Source organism: Buteo buteo, chromosome Z, assembly GCF_964188355.1.
Source record: "Buteo buteo chromosome Z, bButBut1.hap1.1, whole genome shotgun sequence".
NCBI classification, from domain to species: Eukaryota; Metazoa; Chordata; class Aves; order Accipitriformes; family Accipitridae; genus Buteo; species Buteo buteo.
In genome coordinates this window covers 36,115,269-36,135,923 of record NC_134204.1, presented here as the reverse complement: position 1 = coordinate 36,135,923, position 20,655 = coordinate 36,115,269, and the positions used below count along the sequence as shown (strand labels likewise).

At 41.3% G+C, this 20,655-nt stretch overlaps 1 protein-coding gene across 2 annotated transcripts in view; it reads left to right on the top strand.

Moving 5' to 3' along the window:
• The window catches only part of FREM1 (FRAS1 related extracellular matrix 1), a 96,545-nt gene that overhangs the window by 57,984 nt on the left and 17,906 nt on the right, over nucleotides 1–20,655 (top strand). The window contains exons 24-33 of one of the 2 annotated variants that reach the window (XM_075020664.1): nucleotides 274–502; nucleotides 2,132–2,276; nucleotides 5,590–5,731; nucleotides 7,166–7,361; nucleotides 8,116–8,380; nucleotides 13,056–13,470; nucleotides 14,747–14,948; nucleotides 15,423–15,567; nucleotides 17,848–17,977; nucleotides 19,410–19,482. In XM_075020664.1, the coding sequence (XP_074876765.1) occupies nucleotides 274–502; nucleotides 2,132–2,276; nucleotides 5,590–5,731; nucleotides 7,166–7,361; nucleotides 8,116–8,380; nucleotides 13,056–13,470; nucleotides 14,747–14,948; nucleotides 15,423–15,567; nucleotides 17,848–17,977; nucleotides 19,410–19,482 (1,942 nt within the window). Of the gene's footprint in view, nucleotides 1–273; nucleotides 503–2,131; nucleotides 2,277–5,589; nucleotides 5,732–7,165; nucleotides 7,362–8,115; nucleotides 8,381–13,002; nucleotides 13,471–14,746; nucleotides 14,949–15,422; nucleotides 15,568–17,847; nucleotides 17,978–19,409; nucleotides 19,483–20,655 lie in introns of those variants that run through there. The other variant, XM_075020666.1, reaches the window with a different exon arrangement.

The following is a 20,655-nucleotide window of genomic DNA, read 5'->3' as shown; positions in this document are numbered from 1 at the left end:
TTGTTGTTGTCATTTTATTAGTGTTATCATTATCATTATTAGTTTCTTCTTTTCTGTTCTATTAAACGGTTCTTATTTCAAGCCACGAGTTTTACTTTCCCCAATTTTTTCCCCCATCCCACTGGGTGAGGAGGGGAGTGAGTGAGTGACTGTGTGGTGCTTAGTTGCTGGCTGGGGTTAAACCACGACAAATACCCTACTTAGGAAACAATGTTAAATTCTATAATTTCTTTTCATGTAAAAGAATTGGATATTTTTTTCTTTCATGTTCAGGTTCAAGAGGGCGACATGAAAGAGCTGGATCTCTCTGTTATCAATGCAGTTGATCTGGATGTGCCTCAAGACTGTTTGGTATTTGGGGTTGTGCAGAGACCGTGGTATGGGTTCCTTATTAATGGAGTTCATGGCAATGATATTCTACACTATAAACAGCTAATTAACCATGACCACCACAGCCATGAGTTGCTTGTTCATGACTTTTCCATGGAGCTACTGAGGAATGGTAGGTGCAGCATTCTTCTGACATTGGTCATTCATTCCTTTAATAAGGCAGGGTGGCACAGTAAGGAACCTTCACCACTTATTTATTCACTTGCTTTATGTGTATTTCCAAGACAATGTTTAGGAATATAAGTTAAACTATTTAATGCTAATATTGTCTATTCATTTTAGGAACTGTCAATAAAATCACCCTGAGAGGCCTACATGTCAGAAAGGGTAGTAATATAACTAGGGAAACCATCTGAAAAAAATAAGGGGAATATTGTAACACATCAGCAAACAGATTTCAAAATGTTTGACAGCACCTGGAACAGAGACAGGGAGACCGATTTAAAAACATATTAACTGATCATAGGGTTAAATATTGCTCTAAATGAACACAGAATCATAGATCACAAAAGGGTTTGGGTTGGAAAGGGACCTTTAAGCATCACCTAGTCCAACCACCCTGCCATGGGCAGGGACACCTTCCACTAGATGAGGTTGCTCAAAGCCCCATCCAACCTGACCGTGAACACTTCCAGTGATGAGGCATCCCCAACTTCTCTGGGCAACCTCTTCTGGTGTCTCACCACTGTTATTGTAAAACATTTTTTCTTTATGTGCGATCTAAACCTACTCTCTTTAAGTTTAAAACCCTTGCCATTTGTCCTGTCACTACAGGTATTCGTAAAAAGTGTCTCTCCATCTTTCCTATAAACCTCCTTTATATATTGAAAGGCTGCAATATATACCTTCATCATACCTTCATATACCTAACTATAAAGGTACGAACTGGGGCTTTATAGCTTAGCATGATCAGTTAACCTGGTTTGAAGCAGCAAAGCTCTTTCAAGTATATGTACTCAAAAAGTGTATTTAATGCTGCCAAGAACCTAGTGGATTCTTCCAGACTGTTGCCATTCAGTGAAATATGGGATCTGTCAATATAAAGAGGGACATGGATTCAATCCTGCCACTCAGGTTGCAGTTCAGCCCTCAAAAACCTGAGGAAAGATTTTTTTCTTCTCTCTACCTGTCTAATATGAACCTACAGAAATATCATGTCCCCACCCCATATTCCTCAGCTCTCCCAAATCCTGTTCTTTACTTTCTTCCAATTTCTTGGCTTTTCTTTTTTCCTGTCTACAACTGTGGCCAAGCCACCTCCAGCCCAGATCTTCTGGTTGTCCATGGTCACAGCCACAAGGCCAGCTGCCCTCCCCAATACTTGTTTAAAGCTCCCTGAGGATTATTTAAGGCACAGAAAAGTGCTGCCTGATAGTCTCACCCCTTCTATGGTCCCTCTCAAAATGAATTGGAATGAGGAGAGGAGAAGAAATGTGCCTTTTTCAGACTGGCAGACACTCTTTTGTGAAGGGAGTCAATCCTTACTCAGGTCAGGCTGGTGTCTTTGAGTCAATAGTAGGTTGTTTCAATAGTAAGTTGTTAGATTAATGAGCAGCAGTGACTCGCCAAGCTCATCTTTTGGTAGCTGAAACAAGCTTGCTGTGACAAGGGTATGTGGGGAGGGGAGATGGGTGATGGAAGAAGAGTGAAATGATGTGAGAGATTTTGCAGGAGTCAGATTATTTGTTCCTTTAATTTCTACCCCCCCCTTTTTTTTTTCTTCCCCCTGCCCCCTGCATAGGAATGAAGCTGATGTACATGCATGACAATTCGGAAAACCTCACTGACAGCTTTAAAATCCAGCTATCAGATGGGAAACATAAAGTCCTCAGAACCATTTCAGTAAAGGTCATTCCAGTTAATGATGAGAAACCAGTGCTGAGCAAGTAAGCCACATGTTCCTGTCTCTGACAGAGGGATGAGTTCAGACAAAATGATCTAAAAGTGATCAAAACAGCAAATTGGTGACTGATGGGAAGAGGATGCCATAACTAGTCACAGACAAATGTTAATACAGATGTTTCCATGTGGGTCTCTATCAGCCTGTTTAACAAAAACATTTTTAGTGAAAGAAGGGCATGCTTTAATGTTGCTCAACATTAAAAGAACAGAGAAAAGAAAACGGGGGGAACATGTTTGTTTTGTCTTTCACAACCTACTTCAAGATGTTTGCAAGAGAGCCCTGATCTTTGCACACCTCTGCTGGCTACTGACCACTATGGTATCGACTGCAGTTACTTTGCTTTCCCCTTCCCGTGGGCAACCGCTTATCTGAAACACCTCTCCAAAAGCAGCTCTGGGTTTTGGCATGGGAGAGTCCACAAAGTTGATGCCTCCTTGCCTCAAGGGGGAAAGCCTTTCAGCTTAATGATTCTCTTCTTTTCCATTATAAAACTATTGTTCACCCCTAATTTAATTTCTGAAAAGGTACACACTAACTTCCCTTATGGTTCAAAACTAGGAGTCGTAAATGAATTAGATGTGGTCAGAAATTGTCTGGCAGACCATTTGCAGATAGGCAGCTGGCTGTGAGAGAGCTGAACCTCCTGCACATTTTAACAAGGAGCTTGTCCCTTGGGATCCCCATTTTGTAGCTGATGACCTGCCGCAGAGTACCAGGGCCTCTGTCCTCCCGGCTGCTTTCCAGCCCCAGGCAAGCAGATGAGGAACTGGGGGCCCAAAGGCTTTGGGGGGTATAGCTCTGAACCTCTGAAGTTTGCATTTTGGAAATGACTCACAGCCTGTTAAGCAGTCTGCCACTAAAGTGGGAACTTCTGATCCCTCAGGATATTTGGCCTACCTTCAGATCTGACCTAAATTTCCCATTGCAGTGAATTTTGAATGTTTTGTTTACCATGTAGATCTTCCTGCATTAACAAATGCTAGTTTTATAGTTGAAAGATTATCAAGCACCACATAATGCTAAGAGAGAAAGTCCATTTCTAGTTAGGATAAAGGGTATAGTTTATGTATTCACATCATGTAGTGATAATTACTGATAATTGCCTATTAGTTCATCACATGATAAAGATTGATACGACATTTTCCACCCTTTCTCTCTGAAGGAAGGTGATGGAGCGCAAGAAGACAAGTGGTTTTACCTTTGCCCACTTAGATCCAGAAACTGTTGCTGCCTTGTCTGGCGATGTTAGATCTCACCATTTGCCATTCCTCTGGTGAACAGTAGCACGTAGTGAGCCATCCACTCGCAAAACAGCTATTTCACTGTAATAAGTTACCGCTTCTTGCCTGTTACTCTTCCACTGAGATGCAGTATGCTGCCAGCGGTTAAACAGTAGTGCTTTAACAAAACATGTTCAGTTTGGCATTGAAGTGGTTTAGCTGCCACATTCAGCCAACACATCTTTCCTGTGCGGTAAGAGCTCCCTTATGCCACTGCAGTGTTTTACAGGTGAACATTTGGCAACACCTGTAAGCTTTTTCTCACCTTTTGATCTGCGGGCACCTTTCCCCCCAAGGGATTTTCAGCTCTCATCTCCATTAGCTATGGTCAACAGACTGAAGAATCTGGGATGGGATGTTTTTGGCTGGCAAACAGTGGCTCTTATTCACAGTGATTGCCAAAACCTCAATCTGTCACCTCTTGGATTGTGTCCTATAGTAAGGAGTGCCCTTGGGGAATGTAAGGCCCTCACACATTTACCTTGAAGCTTCTTCTCAAGATGAGACATGTGGGTGCTAGAAGGACTTAAACAACTAACTGCTATGCAGAAAAATTAGTTGGGATTAGACAGCATTCAGGGTGTAGCTAAATGTGTTTATCTTCACTTATTTTTTTGTTTGAATCTTCTCTTCCTGGCTCATACAATGTTTGGGTCAGACACCTGGTCCTTCTGTTTGCATAGTCCCAGCATGTTTATTGCTGATATGAGCAAATCATTAAGGTTGCTTGATCTGTCATTACTATGACTTGCTATCCTTTGTCATATGACTCCATTTTCTTTGCTTCTCATTTTGCCAAACGTGAGATTTCTATGTCTCATATCCCTATCAGTTTGAATATGAAACTTCAGGAAAAAAATCTCCACTCTTTCTGAGAATAAAAAATGTGTTTTCCAAAATCAGTAAATAATTGTGACAACTTCTTCTTTGGAAATCTCAGCTGTCACTCTGCTTTGGAGCAGGCACTCGCAGCTTGGCAAAGGCAAGGGCTGTCATATGAAGAATGTGTCTTTAGCAAATCTTGTAAAAATCTATCTGTATTTGGCCTTTGAAATAGCATGGCTTGCACATGTTCAGTTGTGTCCAGCCCGAGCTTAGCTGCCCAAATGCCTAAGGAGTCTGTCCTTTCCCAACCTGCTCCATGGCCCCTGGGCAGATTAGCTTAAGCAGGTCCCATCCCTGGGGTGAGTGAATATGCTGAACCCCCTCCAACCTCCTTGAAACTTTTATATAGTCTAATAATATTGTTCAACTGCTACACTGCAAAAATATAAGACAGCTAACAGCAAAATGATAAAGCAGGCTGTGCAGACGCAAACTGGAGGATGGTTACTAGCTGAGAATGGAAACAGAGGAGACACAATCTGAGAATCATCCTGGAGCAAGAGTCTGCTTGAATTTCAAACTATGTGGGATTTTTTTCCCAGAGCTGCCTCAAATTTTATTTGTGGCTAGTGATAGTCATTTCTGCCAAGGAACAGGTGGCCTTAACCTACCTTTCTGAATCAAGAACCAAGGAAAAAATCTGCAATGGGGAGCATAGAGAAGAAGTCAGTTAGGTTTTTGTAACTGTCTTTAAAGATTAAGGCGAGCAGTGATAGACTAGTCATTTGAAAGACAGTCTTTTCTCTAATGAACAATCAGTTCATTACAGCCAGTATTGCTATGGTCTATAGTAGCAGTAACGTATAATACAGCCTATTGGTTTACATTGTCCTCTTCTCATAAATTGTATGAAGGTAAGCAGAATAGGGCCCAAGGGAAGAAGACAAACATGGTAAATCCCAGGTTGTTGTAGGTATCTGCTTTGTTGTTTTTCGCCATTGTAAGGAGAAGCTGGTCTACCCTGTTTGCTTTTTTTCTATTTTGAACTGAAATAGGCACCCTCCTTCCATTCTTTCTGCAGTTGTCATTTCTCTCAGTATCTGGGTAATCCATATTCCTGGCAGAGAAATTATGTGTTGGAAAGGTTACTTTTCTTTTATTGCATCAATACATGACTTTCAATTTTTGCAGGAAAAATGATATAGAGGTGAACATGGGTGAAACTCGAATAATTTCTAGTGCTGTTCTGTCAGCGGAAGATAAAGATACCCCCAGGGAGAGAATTTACTACTTATTTGAAAGACTTCCAGAAAATGGTCAGCTTCAGCTCAAGGTTAGTCTTTGTACTTCAACAAAAAAGCAGGCATGCAAAGAACTCTCCCTTTTTAGGGTAGAATGAAGTTCACCTTCCTTTTCTCCCAAATGTCTGTCATGTTTTGAAGTAGATCGCTGTGTCCAGTTTGATTGTTGAAAGAGTGGTTGAACTAAAAAATGATGCTGTCCCAGAGGCTTTGACACTAAAGGCCAGATCCTCAAAAGAAGGAGAGGGAGGGTGAAAAGCATGGCAGATCATCTGAGGTGACAATGGAGAGAGATGCTGGGAGAATCAGCCCATGGAGGGGGAAAACCAAGCATCAAAGCTGGGAAGGGGGTGGGGGTGGGGTGGGGGGGGAAGTCTTTGATCAAAAAAAAGTGACAAGTAAGCCATTACTTCAGTTACTTCAGGGTTCATAAATAACGGAGAGAGATGTGTGTGGAAGACCGAGTAATAAATCATGAGTTAGAAGAAAAGTATGGGAGGAAGGAAGGGAAGAAAGGAAGAAGATGGAAAGGATATAGCAAAAGGAAAGGCAGAAAATAAGATTAGAAATGGAAGGAAAGAGATGACCATCTCTTGACCAAAGATAAGCCACAGGAACAAAGATAGAAAAAATGCCTGGTTTTAATTGCATGCCTATATAATAGAAAAATAATGGAAAATAGACACACACCCCCTCCCCCCCAGTTTCTAAGATCTGTGAGCCTGCAAAATATTTTGATGCTGGATCCCTGCAAGACCCCTGTGGATCACATGAGACTTGTGAATGAAAGGGGTCCCACAGACTAGGGTGAGAGACAGCTACTGCTTGGAGTCTGACAGTTTGAACAGATAGGGTACCGACATGTATTTGAGCTCTCTGTCCTTGATAGCCTTTGCTCCAAAGCTAGTGACACTGTTACTAGGCTGAATGTCAAATATACAGGTCAGTCCCATATAGGGTACTATGCTATCTTCAGAAAAACAGGAAATTTTTGGGGGCAATTCACATTTTTCTGTCAGAGGACCTCTGGGGCTCTAAATTTCTGTGCTTCCCTGAAGTTCCCCATAGGTTCATTTCTGATACTCCTTGAGGTATGGTTTAGGATAGAACCAAGAGCAGCTTTGTGAAGTTAAGAAATAGAAAACATAAGCTGGGTCAGGAACCATTTCATTTTCATCTTGTTGGTGTCTCATTGAGATGTGTGCAGAAATGTATTTCCTGGAGTAAAAGTGGCTAAACTCCATTTACTCCATTTTATTCATGATCACTGTATCTTCTCCAGCCTTATAGCTGCTTGGGAACACCTCCAGCTATTTAATGCTCTTCCAAACTTACTACGACAGAAGACTCTATTGCTTAGAAGGGAAGCCAGGTAGCTGCCACTAACAGTCTGCAAAGAAATACAATTAACTGGGGAGGATGCAAGGGAGACTATCTGTTTAATGAAGGATGTTTATTCTTTCTAGGTAGGCCACAGCTGGATGACTCTCCAAACTGGAATGAAGTGCACTCAGGAAGAACTGGATATGAACCATGTGAGATATGTCCATACAGGAGCTATAGGGTCCAAGAACCAAGACAGCTTCACATTTTATCTGTGGGATGGGTACAACAGATCCCCAGCTGTGGACTTAAACATAAATATCAAGGACATGGAAAAGGGTAAAGCTCTACCAGACTCGGCATTTTACAGTACCTGTTTCTGAAAGAAAAATGATCTGAGTATATGTCCTGATCCTTCCCTGAGCACTATATAGGCCCTTGGCAAATCTCCCTGCAGATCCTGAAAGTCTGCCTGCTTGGATTTCACCTCTGGCCAGAGCTCTGATGTTCCTGCTGGTGAAGAAGTGATCCTGGGATTTGCAAAGGCTCTGCCTAAGGCAATGTGTTATACCTTGCCTCCCAGGACTCCCAGCTACTTTTCAAATAGAGTTGAAAATATCCTTCTGAAACTAGCTTTATGCCTGAGTAAATCAAAGCACAGAAAAATGGCAAGAATGCAATAACGTAGGCAAAACACTGTTCAGAAACCACTCTGTCTCCCAGGTTTGCACTCTAGTCTTATGGTCTCTCTTCCTTTATTGCAATCCCTATTAGAAACCTAAATTGGACCAAGTTAACCTGACAAGATTGGAACAAGGGTTCAGAGAAGTTGTGCTATCTCCATCCTTGTCAGTTTCCAGGCTCCAATGGGATAAAGCCCTGAGCAACCTGGTCATGTCTTATCTCGTGGCTGACCCTGCTTTGAGCAGAAGGCTGGACTGGAGATATCCTGAAGTCCTTTCCAGCCTGAAATTCTCTATAAACCTACAGTCCTATGATTTTTCTACTGGTGATGGCTTGTATGTGGCTAAATAATGCATAAGAGATCAACTTACAATTCAACTATTTTAGTGTTGTTTTGTCTATCTTGCAGGAGACATTGCTGTTTCCATAAAACCTCTTAGAGTGCCAAAAGGAGATCGGGGCTACATTACAACCAATGTCCTCCTTGCACTGGATGGTACTGACAAACCAGAGGAACTCCTTTATGTGATAACCTCTCCACCCCAGTATGGACAAATAGAGTATGTCAGCTACCCTGGCATCCCCATTACAAGCTTCAGTCAAATGGATATAGCAAGACAGATAGTCTGCTATGTTCATAACACAAATGCAGTTGTCCCTGAAGATATATTCAGGTAAGGCATAACATCCCACACCCCAAACTTTTCGCCTTGGATTTCTTGGGTATTTTTAAAAAAACATACAACACAAAACAAACAAACAAAAAAACCCCCAAATTATTAAAAAGAGGTGGTAGCTCTGTGGGAATTCTCAATATTTATATAGCAAAGATATTTCTACTATAATACACATAGTTGTGACTGCTTTGGTAATAAATGCATTTTCTAATTGATGCTGAAACTGTAGCCACAGCCACATTCACTCAGTGATACTAGCTTCAATATTATTATAGCACCCAAACATACACAGCTGTTAAGATTTAAGAGGGAAGGAAGGACTAAGAACATACTTTGTGGAATTTTCCTTTGGTTTCTTGCTATAGTTGGATGTAGTAAAACTGGTCCATCCAGGTATTAAGTAACTGCTTTCTTGTCTATTCTTATTTATCATATTCATTCAGTTCCAGGCCTTTTGAATCCATAAGTAGTTCTTGAACACACTGAAAACCAGTCCACTTACCCATTCTGACACCACAATAGCTCCAAAATTCATGTAGACAATTGGATTTTGGGGGTAAACCTGGTTACCTATAGGCCCAGTACAGCAGCCTAGTGATATTTAAGTTTACTTTCACCTGGTTCTGAACCTTCTCCCTAGACCAGCTTAGACTACGTGTACTCCTGAAGTGAATATTTCCTTATTTTGTTCTTAAGTGAACCTCCCTTGGTTATACAGTGGAATGATGCAATGAGTTATCATCAGATAAAGACAGAGTAGATGTATTGTTGCCCAAAGTCTCAGGGACAGTTTTGTAAAAGAGAGCAAAGTCAGGAAAAAAAAAAGAAAGCTCAGAAATAAGGAAAATGTTTCTAAAGGAAGAATGTTAACTTCTTGCTAGCATTGGCAATTTCCCCTGAAAACAGCTTTTGACAGAAAATGGACTTTCTGTAAAATTCCAATTTTCCCCACAAAAATAAAAGCTCATTGTTTTTCAATTTGTGACTAAGAAAAACGAAGGACTTAGCACCTAAGATTTGCAATTCAGAAGAGACCCCTTTTTGCACTCTCTCGTGAATAGATTCCTGATCTGAATGGTATTTTCCATGATGCACGATGAAGATTCAAGAACATGTGGCATCATCCAGTTTGAGAGCTTTTTTGCAGGGAAGTCAAGCAAGTGGAGCATAGAGACATCAAATAAGCCTCCCTGTGACACTGAGGCAGCTTAGGAGACATTATCTAGAGTTAACCCAAAAGTAATTTGGGGGTTTTCCTCAGTTGAAATATTTTAAACTATCCCTTCCACTAAATCCAATGTGGTGGAAGTTCTAGTTAGGAGATTTGTCTGATCCACTTGTAGTCATAACAGAAAAAGTGAACAAATATTCTCTGGCTTTATGTTTCTCAACTGTGAAACACTATGACCAAAATTAGAATTAGCTTAGACAGTAATGTTGCAGTCATGCCAACCCTAGGTTGGGCAGTGTAGGAGTGGCTTGCATCAGTATGACTTCTATACCACACTAATGAAAGCAGACCAAACAATTCTAGGGAAACTGTGGATGTGGGTAAACCCAATGTCTTCTGTTTAGGCCAATGGCTAAGAACCAAACTAGAAAGTCAGCCTTATAAAAGTAAGGTTATGATGCTTTAATAAATATGATATTCAATAACTATTTTAATCACAATAATCGATGTTGCTTGATGTTATAATTTGGAAAAGAATTTGGCTTTGTGTAGACATAAATATTGTGGCAGAATATTATTATTATTTAAAGAAGGAATGGTTACATTAATTATATGGGTAATTGGGGGGGGGGGGGGATTAACTGATCAGATTTTTACTTTCCACTGAAGTACTTCCTTCAGACATAAATTTGCCTGTATTGTTTGGTGCTGCTGGCCTGGAAGAAAGATTTGGCAGTGCTTGTTTGGACAGATGACTTCAAGTAATTAGCAACCTGACATCAGATGCTGGCAGCAGGATACTAAAAGAACATGTTAATGTCCTCCATTTTGACACGCTGGCTCGATTTTGTAATGAGCTGGCACTATTTATGATTCCATTTTTATCTTTTAAATGCCATGACAGATGGTAGGTCCTACAGCCAACTCTGTTGCCATCAAACTGCAGAAAGCAGGAAATGTTGGTAATGGTGAAATCAAACCATGCAACATGTCCTCCTAAGTGTGCCTGAGAGTTGTCCCCTAAATTTCATCAGAGTGAGAATATTGGCTGCTCTCTGTTCCTAAGGAAAAGATGAAGCAGCCATAAACCAGAAATAAACAACCAAAATCTCCCAAAGTGCAGAAAAAAGGACATCTTGGACACAGGCAGCTTCATCACCTGTGAAATCAAGTGGTGTACAACATTTGCATCGTAAATTTCAGCCTGATGTATGTAACCAAGAGGTTTGCTCGTATTTGGTATTCTGTAGAAGACTGGACAAATTTTCAGTTTAATGAACTGAATTATCTAAGTCTTTCACTTAAATATTGTTTGAGACATAATCCAAATGATTTTACAGCCATCAAAAGAACTCGCTTCCGCTGCAGTCTTCCAGACTTTTTGAGAGATGGTTAAGGTCTTGACTGAATGTGTTTTGCCTTTTTTTTTTTCCTTAGCATAGTATTTATCATCATTGTTCTAGTTCTGTATTTGATTTCAGCTAGGTTACTAATAGCACAACACTTTTACCATTGGCACAACAGCATTAGGTCAGTGCAGACAGATGTCTCTAGGTTCCCAGCTGGGAATACCATCCTCAGTAAACATATTTCTAACTGCTATATAGTCCCTGGTCTGCCTATGCTCATACCCATCTGTTTCATGGCATCCTGCCAGCTTACAAGTTGATCAAGCCCTAATCATCCAGAATTGGTGAAGGCAGTGAGGAGTTTTAGATGGACAGTCTGTGTGACACAGTAAGCTACTCCATGACCTACTGAAGGTCACTTACATTCAAGGCACACAACAATAGGCCAGGTTCTGACCCTGTAGTTATTTAAATACTTCTTTGAGGTCTGCAGTCAAGAAAGCAATAGGAGGCAGATAATCTAAATGTCAACCAGTCCCCATTTCACTTATGTGTAGTGGAAGCATGCTAGGTGGAAAGCAGCCAGCTAGGCTGGCTCTCATATTGTCTGAAACAACCATCCCATGACACTGTCCCATACATGATAACTGCATAAATGTAATTGTATGTGCATTTGAAGCACTGGGTTGGAGGGTGGGAGAAAAAGGAAGGTCAGGGAATGTGAATAGTCTACCACAAGCAAATTTGTTTGCAGAACAGACTCTGCTCTGGCTCAGGTAGAACTCACCTGGGTGAAAACCACTCTCCAAGATGCTTTGCATGTACTATGCAGCATAACCACAGAAACTTCTGTAGAAAGGTAACTCTTACATGCTATATGGTGATGGGGCACAAAGGATCATGAGACATTTTCAAAGCAATTTTTAGTTTCGTATACAAGTTTTTGTTACAGGCATGACAATGTGCAATGTCATTGCTCTTAGAAAAAAATACTTAAGTAATAATCTTGACAATGAAAGCTAGGATGAATTTTGAAGACTAAAAGATTGGTTTTCTCTTTATTTTTATCTACAACTAAATTTGATAATACTTTTCTGCAGAACATGCTGCACTTGTATGGCAAAAGCCCATACCCAGCTGATAGGCTTCCAACAGATTTTCTCTCCAGCCTTGGGCACCTTTATCTTTCTCTTGTTTAGGAAAGAAAAATCAACTGTAGAGCATAATCAAATCTTTAGTATATCTAAAGAAATATTACTGCTTGAGGGAGAATTGTAAGAAACTATGCTGCTATTAATAGAAATGCCCAGTGTGGAATAAGAACTTTGCAGATCTGACCCTTTGATAAACACATGGTATAGACATCTATAAAATTTTAAAATTTTTAAAATTATCCTAGCAACTTGTATAGTTCTGCCCAGTATCTCCCACAGAATTTTAATATTTCAGCAAATCCTTATTTGAATTTTGTAAAGAAACATAAATCATTTCCTCTGAATGTACAGAAATTTACAGATACATTTAGTGTCTAAACAAACCCGTGAAGTGTGATAAAGATGGATCTTTTTCCAGCTTGCCTTTTTAGATAGTTTTGGGGCTACTGGGTACAAAAGGCTTGTAACAGTGAACAAAAAAACCCATTGTCCAGGCAGACCATACACTTCACACACCTTTTTCTGTAAGTTGTAGACAAAGCCAGCACTTCCACTGGCAGTTGCCACTGCCAGGTAGCCAAGTGAAGATATACTTAAGGATGTGTTCAAACGAGTAGATATGCCAGAGGGTGCAATAAGCCCCCCAGCCAGCCCGCCATTTTAGATCTGCTCCATCTGTATCTGAGCTAGAAGATTAGATCAGCTCTGTTATGACTGCTGAGACTGATGTGCATATCCTCAAAGCCATTCCTCTGGCATCTACTCAGATTCCTGCAGATGCATTGTAACTCTTGCCATATACCTGGCCATCTGCTTTCATGTTTTTTAAGTTATATATTCACCCCACTCACAATCTGGGTTTGAGCTCAGACCAGCTCTGCTACTTCTGCAGTACCAACACAGGCAAGTCCTGTAGTAAAGGTGTGTATTATCATTTCATTTCAGTACATGGTGAATCAAGAACACATGCTGAAGACTACCTTGCCTCTCTTTGCCAGATTCATCATCAGCAATGGATTGAAGACTAAGCATGGGACATTCATGATCTCTTTGGAGGCAGTCGACCAAGCTTTGCCCATGCTATCTAGGAACATGGGGTTAAGATTAGTGGAAGGCGCTATGGCACTCCTTTCTCCTGATGTCCTGCAGCTTTCAGATCCAGACACTGCCAAAGAAAACCTTACTTTCCTCTTGGCTCAGCTCCCCCAATATGGTCATCTCTATTATCGAGGGGCTGTGCTACTGCAGTACAATTTCACCCAGCAAGATGTGGACAACAGGGATGTTGCATACAAGCACCGAGGTGGGGATACCCACATTGACAAATTTACATTTGTTGCAACAGATAGGACTAATCAAGGCTTCATCGTGAATGGGAGGGTGCAGATCGAGCCAGTGGCATTCACCATTCAGGCAAGTGTGACCACAGGCCTACTTAAAAGAGATGTATAGCATGATAAGGTGAAAAATGTAGTAATTTTGATGAGAACTGGTACTTGCTGCAGGCTATGATTTAAATGAGGTATTTATCAGCTAAAATGTTTGCTTTCTGTGTTCCATGAATAATTGACCTGGAGAATTAACTGCTTGCCACAATGCATTACTCAGGCAAAGAATTTCACAGAGTGCAAAGAGAGAGACTGTATTTAAGAGAATAAAGACATCTTGCTTATAGAGATATAAGCAAGTACATACTTATACTTGCTAAAATATTTTACATAGAAATCTCAACCCTAAAGTTGAGCCCAGCTATGGTGAGGAATGAACTTCCTCTTGCTCTGCTTTCCCACTTGGTACCCTGACCCACTGATTTGCATGTGAGGGATGCTAGGATGACTGTTGATCTTCATGTCAGGAATCTTGAATTACAGCCACTTTGCTCCCACAACTGAACAGCCTGTCTTGCTTCTGGGAGTCTTTGTAAGATGCCTGCTCTGATACTTCCTTCTTTTGCTAGGATCTTACTGTTGCCATTTCCTTCATTTTCAAGTTCTTCCCACTGTCTCATAGGCTTAGATACCTTTGCTATGACTTCTTGTATATATCTATCTGGCATGTTTCAGTATGCAAAGCAGGCCTGGTTGCATTGTATGTCAAAATTCTGTGCGTTTCAAAACACTGATACTAACAAAGAGCCTCGTAGCTTTTCCTGATGACAAAGTTATAGGATGAGTGAGGTGTGCCATTTCAGCAGAAGATGAGATCTAGAAACAGCAACAACCATTGCAGAGTGCTAGAGGATTCATCAGTTGTGAAAGGTGGCACAGATTTGAGGAGACATATTGGCCAGGTCTATGACTATGACATAATCCTTAGGTTTCCATGCTTGTTATTGTAAAACAGAGGTGAGAAACCTTTGCTGGAGTTTTCATTTGCTATGAAGAAAATTACATCCAAAAGGAGAAGGACTACGGGGAGTGTGGGACATCAGGGCAGAGGTACACAATTTGTGTTGCCCTCCCCAGTGTGTGCTGTATCCTGCTGCATGCAGCAAGCTACTGGGTAATCTGGGCTTGGAAACCTCTCATGGGAAGTAGTACTTAACTGGAGATCAGACTTCTGCTGGAGCAGACTGCAAGTCAAAGTGGCTATTGCCACCCTGAGCAGGCTACTGTGCTTTTAGCAAAAGTAGGACAGAGAATAACCTGATGCTGTAAAATGAATAAACATTTGTCTAACTTTGATTTAGGTGGATCATTTGGACAAAATGGCACCAAAAATTATTCATCTCCATTGCTTTTCCGATGTGGAACTGCTGAAGAATGGCAATTACGGGATCTATATTACTGCCAGGTCCCTGAAGGCATCTGACCCTAATACAGAAGATGACAAAATAATTTTTAAGATTTTACGAGGTCCTCATTATGGCTACCTGGAAAATGTAACAACAGGTGCTGTCTTCTATAAACTCTGTATTTTAGGACATAGCAGACCAGATTCCAAAATCTACCCTGTTAATGTTTGCTTGATAGAGGAAATCAAAGTTTCTTAGCTAACTTTGGGCAAGGTTTGAATGTAGTAAGAAAGCTTTTGCATGAAAACCTGAGTCTCATGCCCATCATGAATCCTCAAGGAGTTAGAGATGATTCTTAATACCTGCCACTGAGAAATTATTTTTTGTTTGTGTCAAGAAAAAAAAAAGAGGAATATTGAACTTGGCCATCTGGTAAACATGTCACATGGGAAGAAACTGGCTGGGGTTTATAACAAGCTAGGATGTTGCTGTTTAGCTATAAAACCACGTTTCTGTAAGTTCAAATTTTCTAAGTGTTCAACAAAAAGAAAAGTTGAAAGCAGTCTATATCAGCTATGTGGTTCTTATTAACAGGCTTTTGATTCACCTGAATGTTTCGTTTCTTTCCCAGGTGGATTTATTCAGGAAGGGTTCAGCCAAAAGGACTTAAACAGCAAAACCATACTTTATGTCATCGATCCATCACAGGAAGTGAATTCAGACAGCTTGGAGTTTCAGGTCACAGATGCCAGTGGAAACTCCGCAGTGCCCCAAAGGTAGCTCCGACCCTCAGCGGTGTGTGCTGTGGTGCGCTGTGTGTGCCACCCCCCTGGGCTAAGGAACCCATGCTGGGCTTGATGCCACGCAGAGATGAACATAGCTATGACTCAAACTGCCACTTCTTTTGCTGAATAGTAAAGAAGTTTTCTTCTCCTCAGGGAGGTGAAATACAAAGGGCTAGCTCTAGGTTAGACTGGGGCACAGTTCTCAAGGGCCTTTGGGGCCTCACAGAAAAACATAATGGAGTTTACTCTAAGTGGCAGTTGGGCATTTGGAGATCTGAGATAATGTGTGCTGAGGGACAGGACTGATGCTTCATGTACATGCTCCTGCAGCTGGAGGTCACTCTTGCCCTGTGCTGATGGCAACGTTTTTTTCACAAGCTTGAGATCATGATGGAGGGGATGCTCTCAAGCAGTAAAAGCTATGAGAGCCACACTTCTGCAAAAGAGCACTGAAAGAAGGTGGAGGGCACACAGCACTTTCTTTGTTATCCACTGCCAAAATTTATATTAGGCATATTGTCTGGGTTAAACCACGACACACATTGTCAAAATTTCTTTGTGACATATAAGCCTTATGTACAAAAATTAAGAGACTGGGCTATCGACTGAACTGTGCTTTGATGATAAAGGCCAAAAGTAGAAGTAGCTCTACAGCAGGGGCAATGTTTCTCTTCATTTCTGAGAAGAGGGCTGAATGTTCAACCAATTTACTTAATCAGAAGTAACTGAGAAAATTAACTAACGCTATTCTCCTGGGCTAAACTGGCCACTCACAAACCAGGACTCATGGCAAGGGAAAAGGAGCAGAGAGCTGGCTCCAAGGGCCAGGCTCCTCTGCGAAGCACTTGCCTGCACGCTAGAGGAAGGACGGGGACTGAGCAGAGCTGGGGACAATGTTTTGGCCGTTACATGCTGTGCCTAAAGAGGTCCCCATACACAAATACATCTGAACATAGCCAGCCTGAGCACTTCCCAGCTGCACTGTGCTGGCTCACAGATGCAATGATATTAAAACTACCATTAAAATGCTGCCACCCCTCATGGGGAAGTGTGGTTTCTGGTATATAAATAGCAATGCATAACACAGCTTTATGAAGAGAGCAAAGAGAAAGCACTTTCTGTACGGAAAATAGGAGTTTCAGAGAAGTAGAAATTATCTGTTAGCTGCACTGGATCTCAGAACAAAGGCGAATTTGGCTTTTAAGGAAAAAATATTATTTTTAATATTGGATTTAAAAGCCTGTGAGAGGTTTTTTTTTACAAAACAATTTATCACCTAATGGTCACTGGTTCAACATACAAGTTTGATTTGCATGTTGATATTATTAAAATTGAATCCCAGCTTTTATCTGAATGCTGCTGGACTACATCTGGCACATGCATCCTCTTTAGCAAAAATAAAGCAAATCGGCTTCTAAATGGGTTGCCCACAAAATGAGTCTTGGAGGATATAAGAGGACAGGAGGAAACTTCCACTGGTGTTAGAGCTAGTCAACCTTGAAAGGTCTAGAAGTTTTGGAAAAGTTCAAATTGTTTTGTAAGTAGCACAGCTCATTTTCCTTCTTTCTGCTCTTTCATTCCTCTGACTCTCACTAATTTTTATCACATCTTTTAAAAAGGTGAGATCTTTATTGGCTACTCTGTGCAGCATGCAATCACCTGAGGTTCAGTCACATCCCCTATAAACAGTGCTAAAATTCAGTGTATGAGACACCTGGACTCAGTCTTTTCTATGGCTGAAGAGTGAAGCACAGTGTATTGAAGTAAGGGGCTTGGGGAGACCACTCGCACAGAGGCAGTGAAATCCTAGAACGTGCCCTGTACACTAGAGGACAGTTAGAGGATAAGTGAAGGAAGGCGGGAAGAAAGGAGGGTATGGCAGAGAAAAGACGAGGGAGTGAGAGTAAAATAAAACTACAGGGTTAAAGGGAACCAGGAAGAAACAGTGATAGCTTGTCTTGGCCTATTTAGTGTTATGGACAATCTCTGCTCTTCTCAAAGTTGCTGCAGAACCCCTCTGGTTCTGAAACAAGGTTCAGGCTTGGTTTGGGGTAGACCAGGGCTCGACTGGAATATTTAACTGCCTCTCCCTCTTTCTAATCAGCCAAATCACACAAATGTGTTGACTGGGAAACAAAGGCTTGGTATGTGTATTGGCTAAATCAGCAGTCCAGAGAGAAATGGCTCCTCACTGCAGCTCGGAGCAGCAGGGGATGGGGACAGCAGGGGAGGTGGCTTTGCTTCACACGGGCTTTCCTTCCTCTCCCACAGGCTGGAGCTACGGTGGTCTCGGATTGAAATGCAGCAGACTGAATATGAAGTGTGTGAGAGCGTGGGAGTAGTGTCTCTGAAAATCACCAGGGCAGGACACTCTGCAGAGTCTGCCTTTATCGCTCTGAAGGTAAAGCTAAAAGCCAAGCTCCTAACTGGAAACTTAATAATAAATAAATAGTGGACCCTGTTAATTTCCTCCTTAGATTTAAAAGGTATTTCAGTAATCAGCAAAGAGGCCATACAATTCAAACCAAACTTACCAGGACATTGTCCTTCAACCATTGTCCTGTGCCTAGCACAGATGGTTGAAAAATTTCTGAAAAAACTTTCTGAGCTTTAAGTAAAAATGCTGATTAACCAAATGTTTTGAGCAGTATTTCAGTTTTGATGACCTTCTGTGACAGAGCAGGCTGTTTCCTCTGTGACTGTGTTCAGAAGCTGGGTTTCCAGGATTTGCCACTTTAAAACCCAGGCTTTGGGCAACCAGGGGTCGTGGGACTTCTCATTTCCCTGCTTAGGCTGGAAGAACCCAGGAGCTATGGGACCTTTAACTCCACAGTCATGGCAGCCTCCCCCATTTCTCCCCCCACTGCCATTAGCCTAGGAAAAAGCCCAAGGAACCCCCTATATCTTCAGTAATGGTCTCTGTCTTATGTCAAAAAAATTAGACTAAAAGCTGCAGGTTATAATTTTGTAAAGCAGGGTTTGTGCAACTTGCCTTCACAAATTTTATCTTAGCTCATAAAACAGAAATTCCAGGATTTTACCAGCTCCCCTTGCTAGAAAAATACTAAAAGTTTCCCTCACAGTTTCTCAGGATTATTCACAGTTTCCAATTCCTAATTGGAAACATAGTTTTGATTTATATTCCACAGAAGTCAGTGGGAATTTTGCTACTGACTTGATCGGGGGCCATCCTGCCCTATCCTTCACAGACTCCAGTGACTCTGCTCTCGTTGTCACTCAGCTAAAAAGACCAGTGAAATTGATCCCAGCATCAAGAATGCAGTATGGAAGCTGGTGTCCTCTGCTGGTCTCCTACAAAAATTCGCTGGAGTCCCCATACCTATGTATGTAGGTGTTCACGCCTATCCCAACGAGTCTTTGGAGTTGACAGACAGCTCTGCATGCAAATGCTTCCTCCAAGACCTCACAAATGGCTAAATAGGCAAACATGGCCAGGCTGCTGCTGGTCTTCCAGGATGCCAGGATGTGCCTGTCCACGATCCGGGTATGGCTGGGTCGCCTGGCATGGTGAACAGCAGCGTTATCTGATGCTGCCAAGTAGCAGTTTGACAGAGGATGAGGCAAATTTTTAAGATGAGCAAATTTTTTTGATTATGAGTTTTAAACCATGAGCAAGGACAGAATGACAGTTGCACATCACAAGGTTTATTCTCTAGGCCCTTATCTTTTTTTTCAGCCTAAGCACATGTATGGGTAGGTGTGTCTTTTTGAGACCCCATGGAGAGGCACACAATAGCTTCAGCACACAGCAGGATGCAGTGGTTTGGTGAAAAAGGTCACAGCATGGCATTTACTGTTTGATTTCTTCTCAGGTCAATGAAATTTCTGCTGTGCTGGGAAAGGACTTTACAGTGACTCCCTCCAAGCTTGTTCAGTTTGATCCAGGTATGAACCATTGCACTGAATAATTATAAAATTAATTCACTGATTTTGAAAGTGTGCACTCTCATTTTGGAGAGTGAAACCTATTATGTATCTGTAGCTAGAGCAGCTGAATAGAATTAAAGACACTTGGGCTCATTTTCTGGAAGTACAGTGGACTTCCTTTGTGAATCAGTATCCTTATTACTTAGGGTGTGATGACGTACAGTCCCTTTACATCAGTTGTTAAAATATCAGAAGTGCTGAAATGATGTCTCCTAATCTCCCTACAGCTAGGCTGGGGAGGACTCACCCTGAGCTGAGCTGTGAGATGCTTTAAAGATTTAAGACATTAGAGGTAAAGCCCAGGATGCTCATCAAATTTAGACAAAACTGAGTATAACTTAATTTATGCAAGGTATCCAAGACCAGAAAGGTGAAAAAGAACCTGAAAATTGTCAGACCTCATCTCTGCTTGCACTGTAATCATAATGGCAGTCTGACCTTGACTGAGGCTGTAAATAGCAAGAAATGATAGTAACTGTATTATCAAAAGGAGCTTGATTTTTTTGGCTGGGGGACAATCAATAGTAAAAATGAATATGAATGTGAAAATACTGAAAAAAGCTTCCTCTGTTCTGCACAATTTATTATTATTATGCTTTGGTTATCTCCTTGAGTCTAGGGAAAAAACAGTCCAGGTGCAATTTTCACAATTTACCATACAGAAATCCAGCTTCACCTGAAAAACTTGGTTTTGCCCATATAAATAGGTTACCTGGGAATGAAAACCATTTGCTATCATAATCACTTCCTTTGCATGCATATGCAAGTCTGAGGTTTTTTGGAACACATCCTTTTGGCATAGTCCAGGATTTATATGAGTTTAGAAAATGGGGTCCACACAGGCCTCCCATGATGTTGTCCACAATGCCAGCAGAGGTTATCCCAAGACTGCCAGCAGTAAGATTTCAATAGCAGAAAATCACAGTGACTACAGAGGAGACAAAGTATATCAACTGTGAAAAGCCGAAATAAATGGCACGTATTTGATGGTAAAAATTAGTCTAAGTGCTCACCTGCATTTGAAAAACAGATATGGGGAATACAATAAGTCAGTTCCAGCCAAAGCCTGGGGATTTATACTTTAGGACTTAAGATTTTTATTTTGAAAAAAAGGCATTGCATGCTACAGAG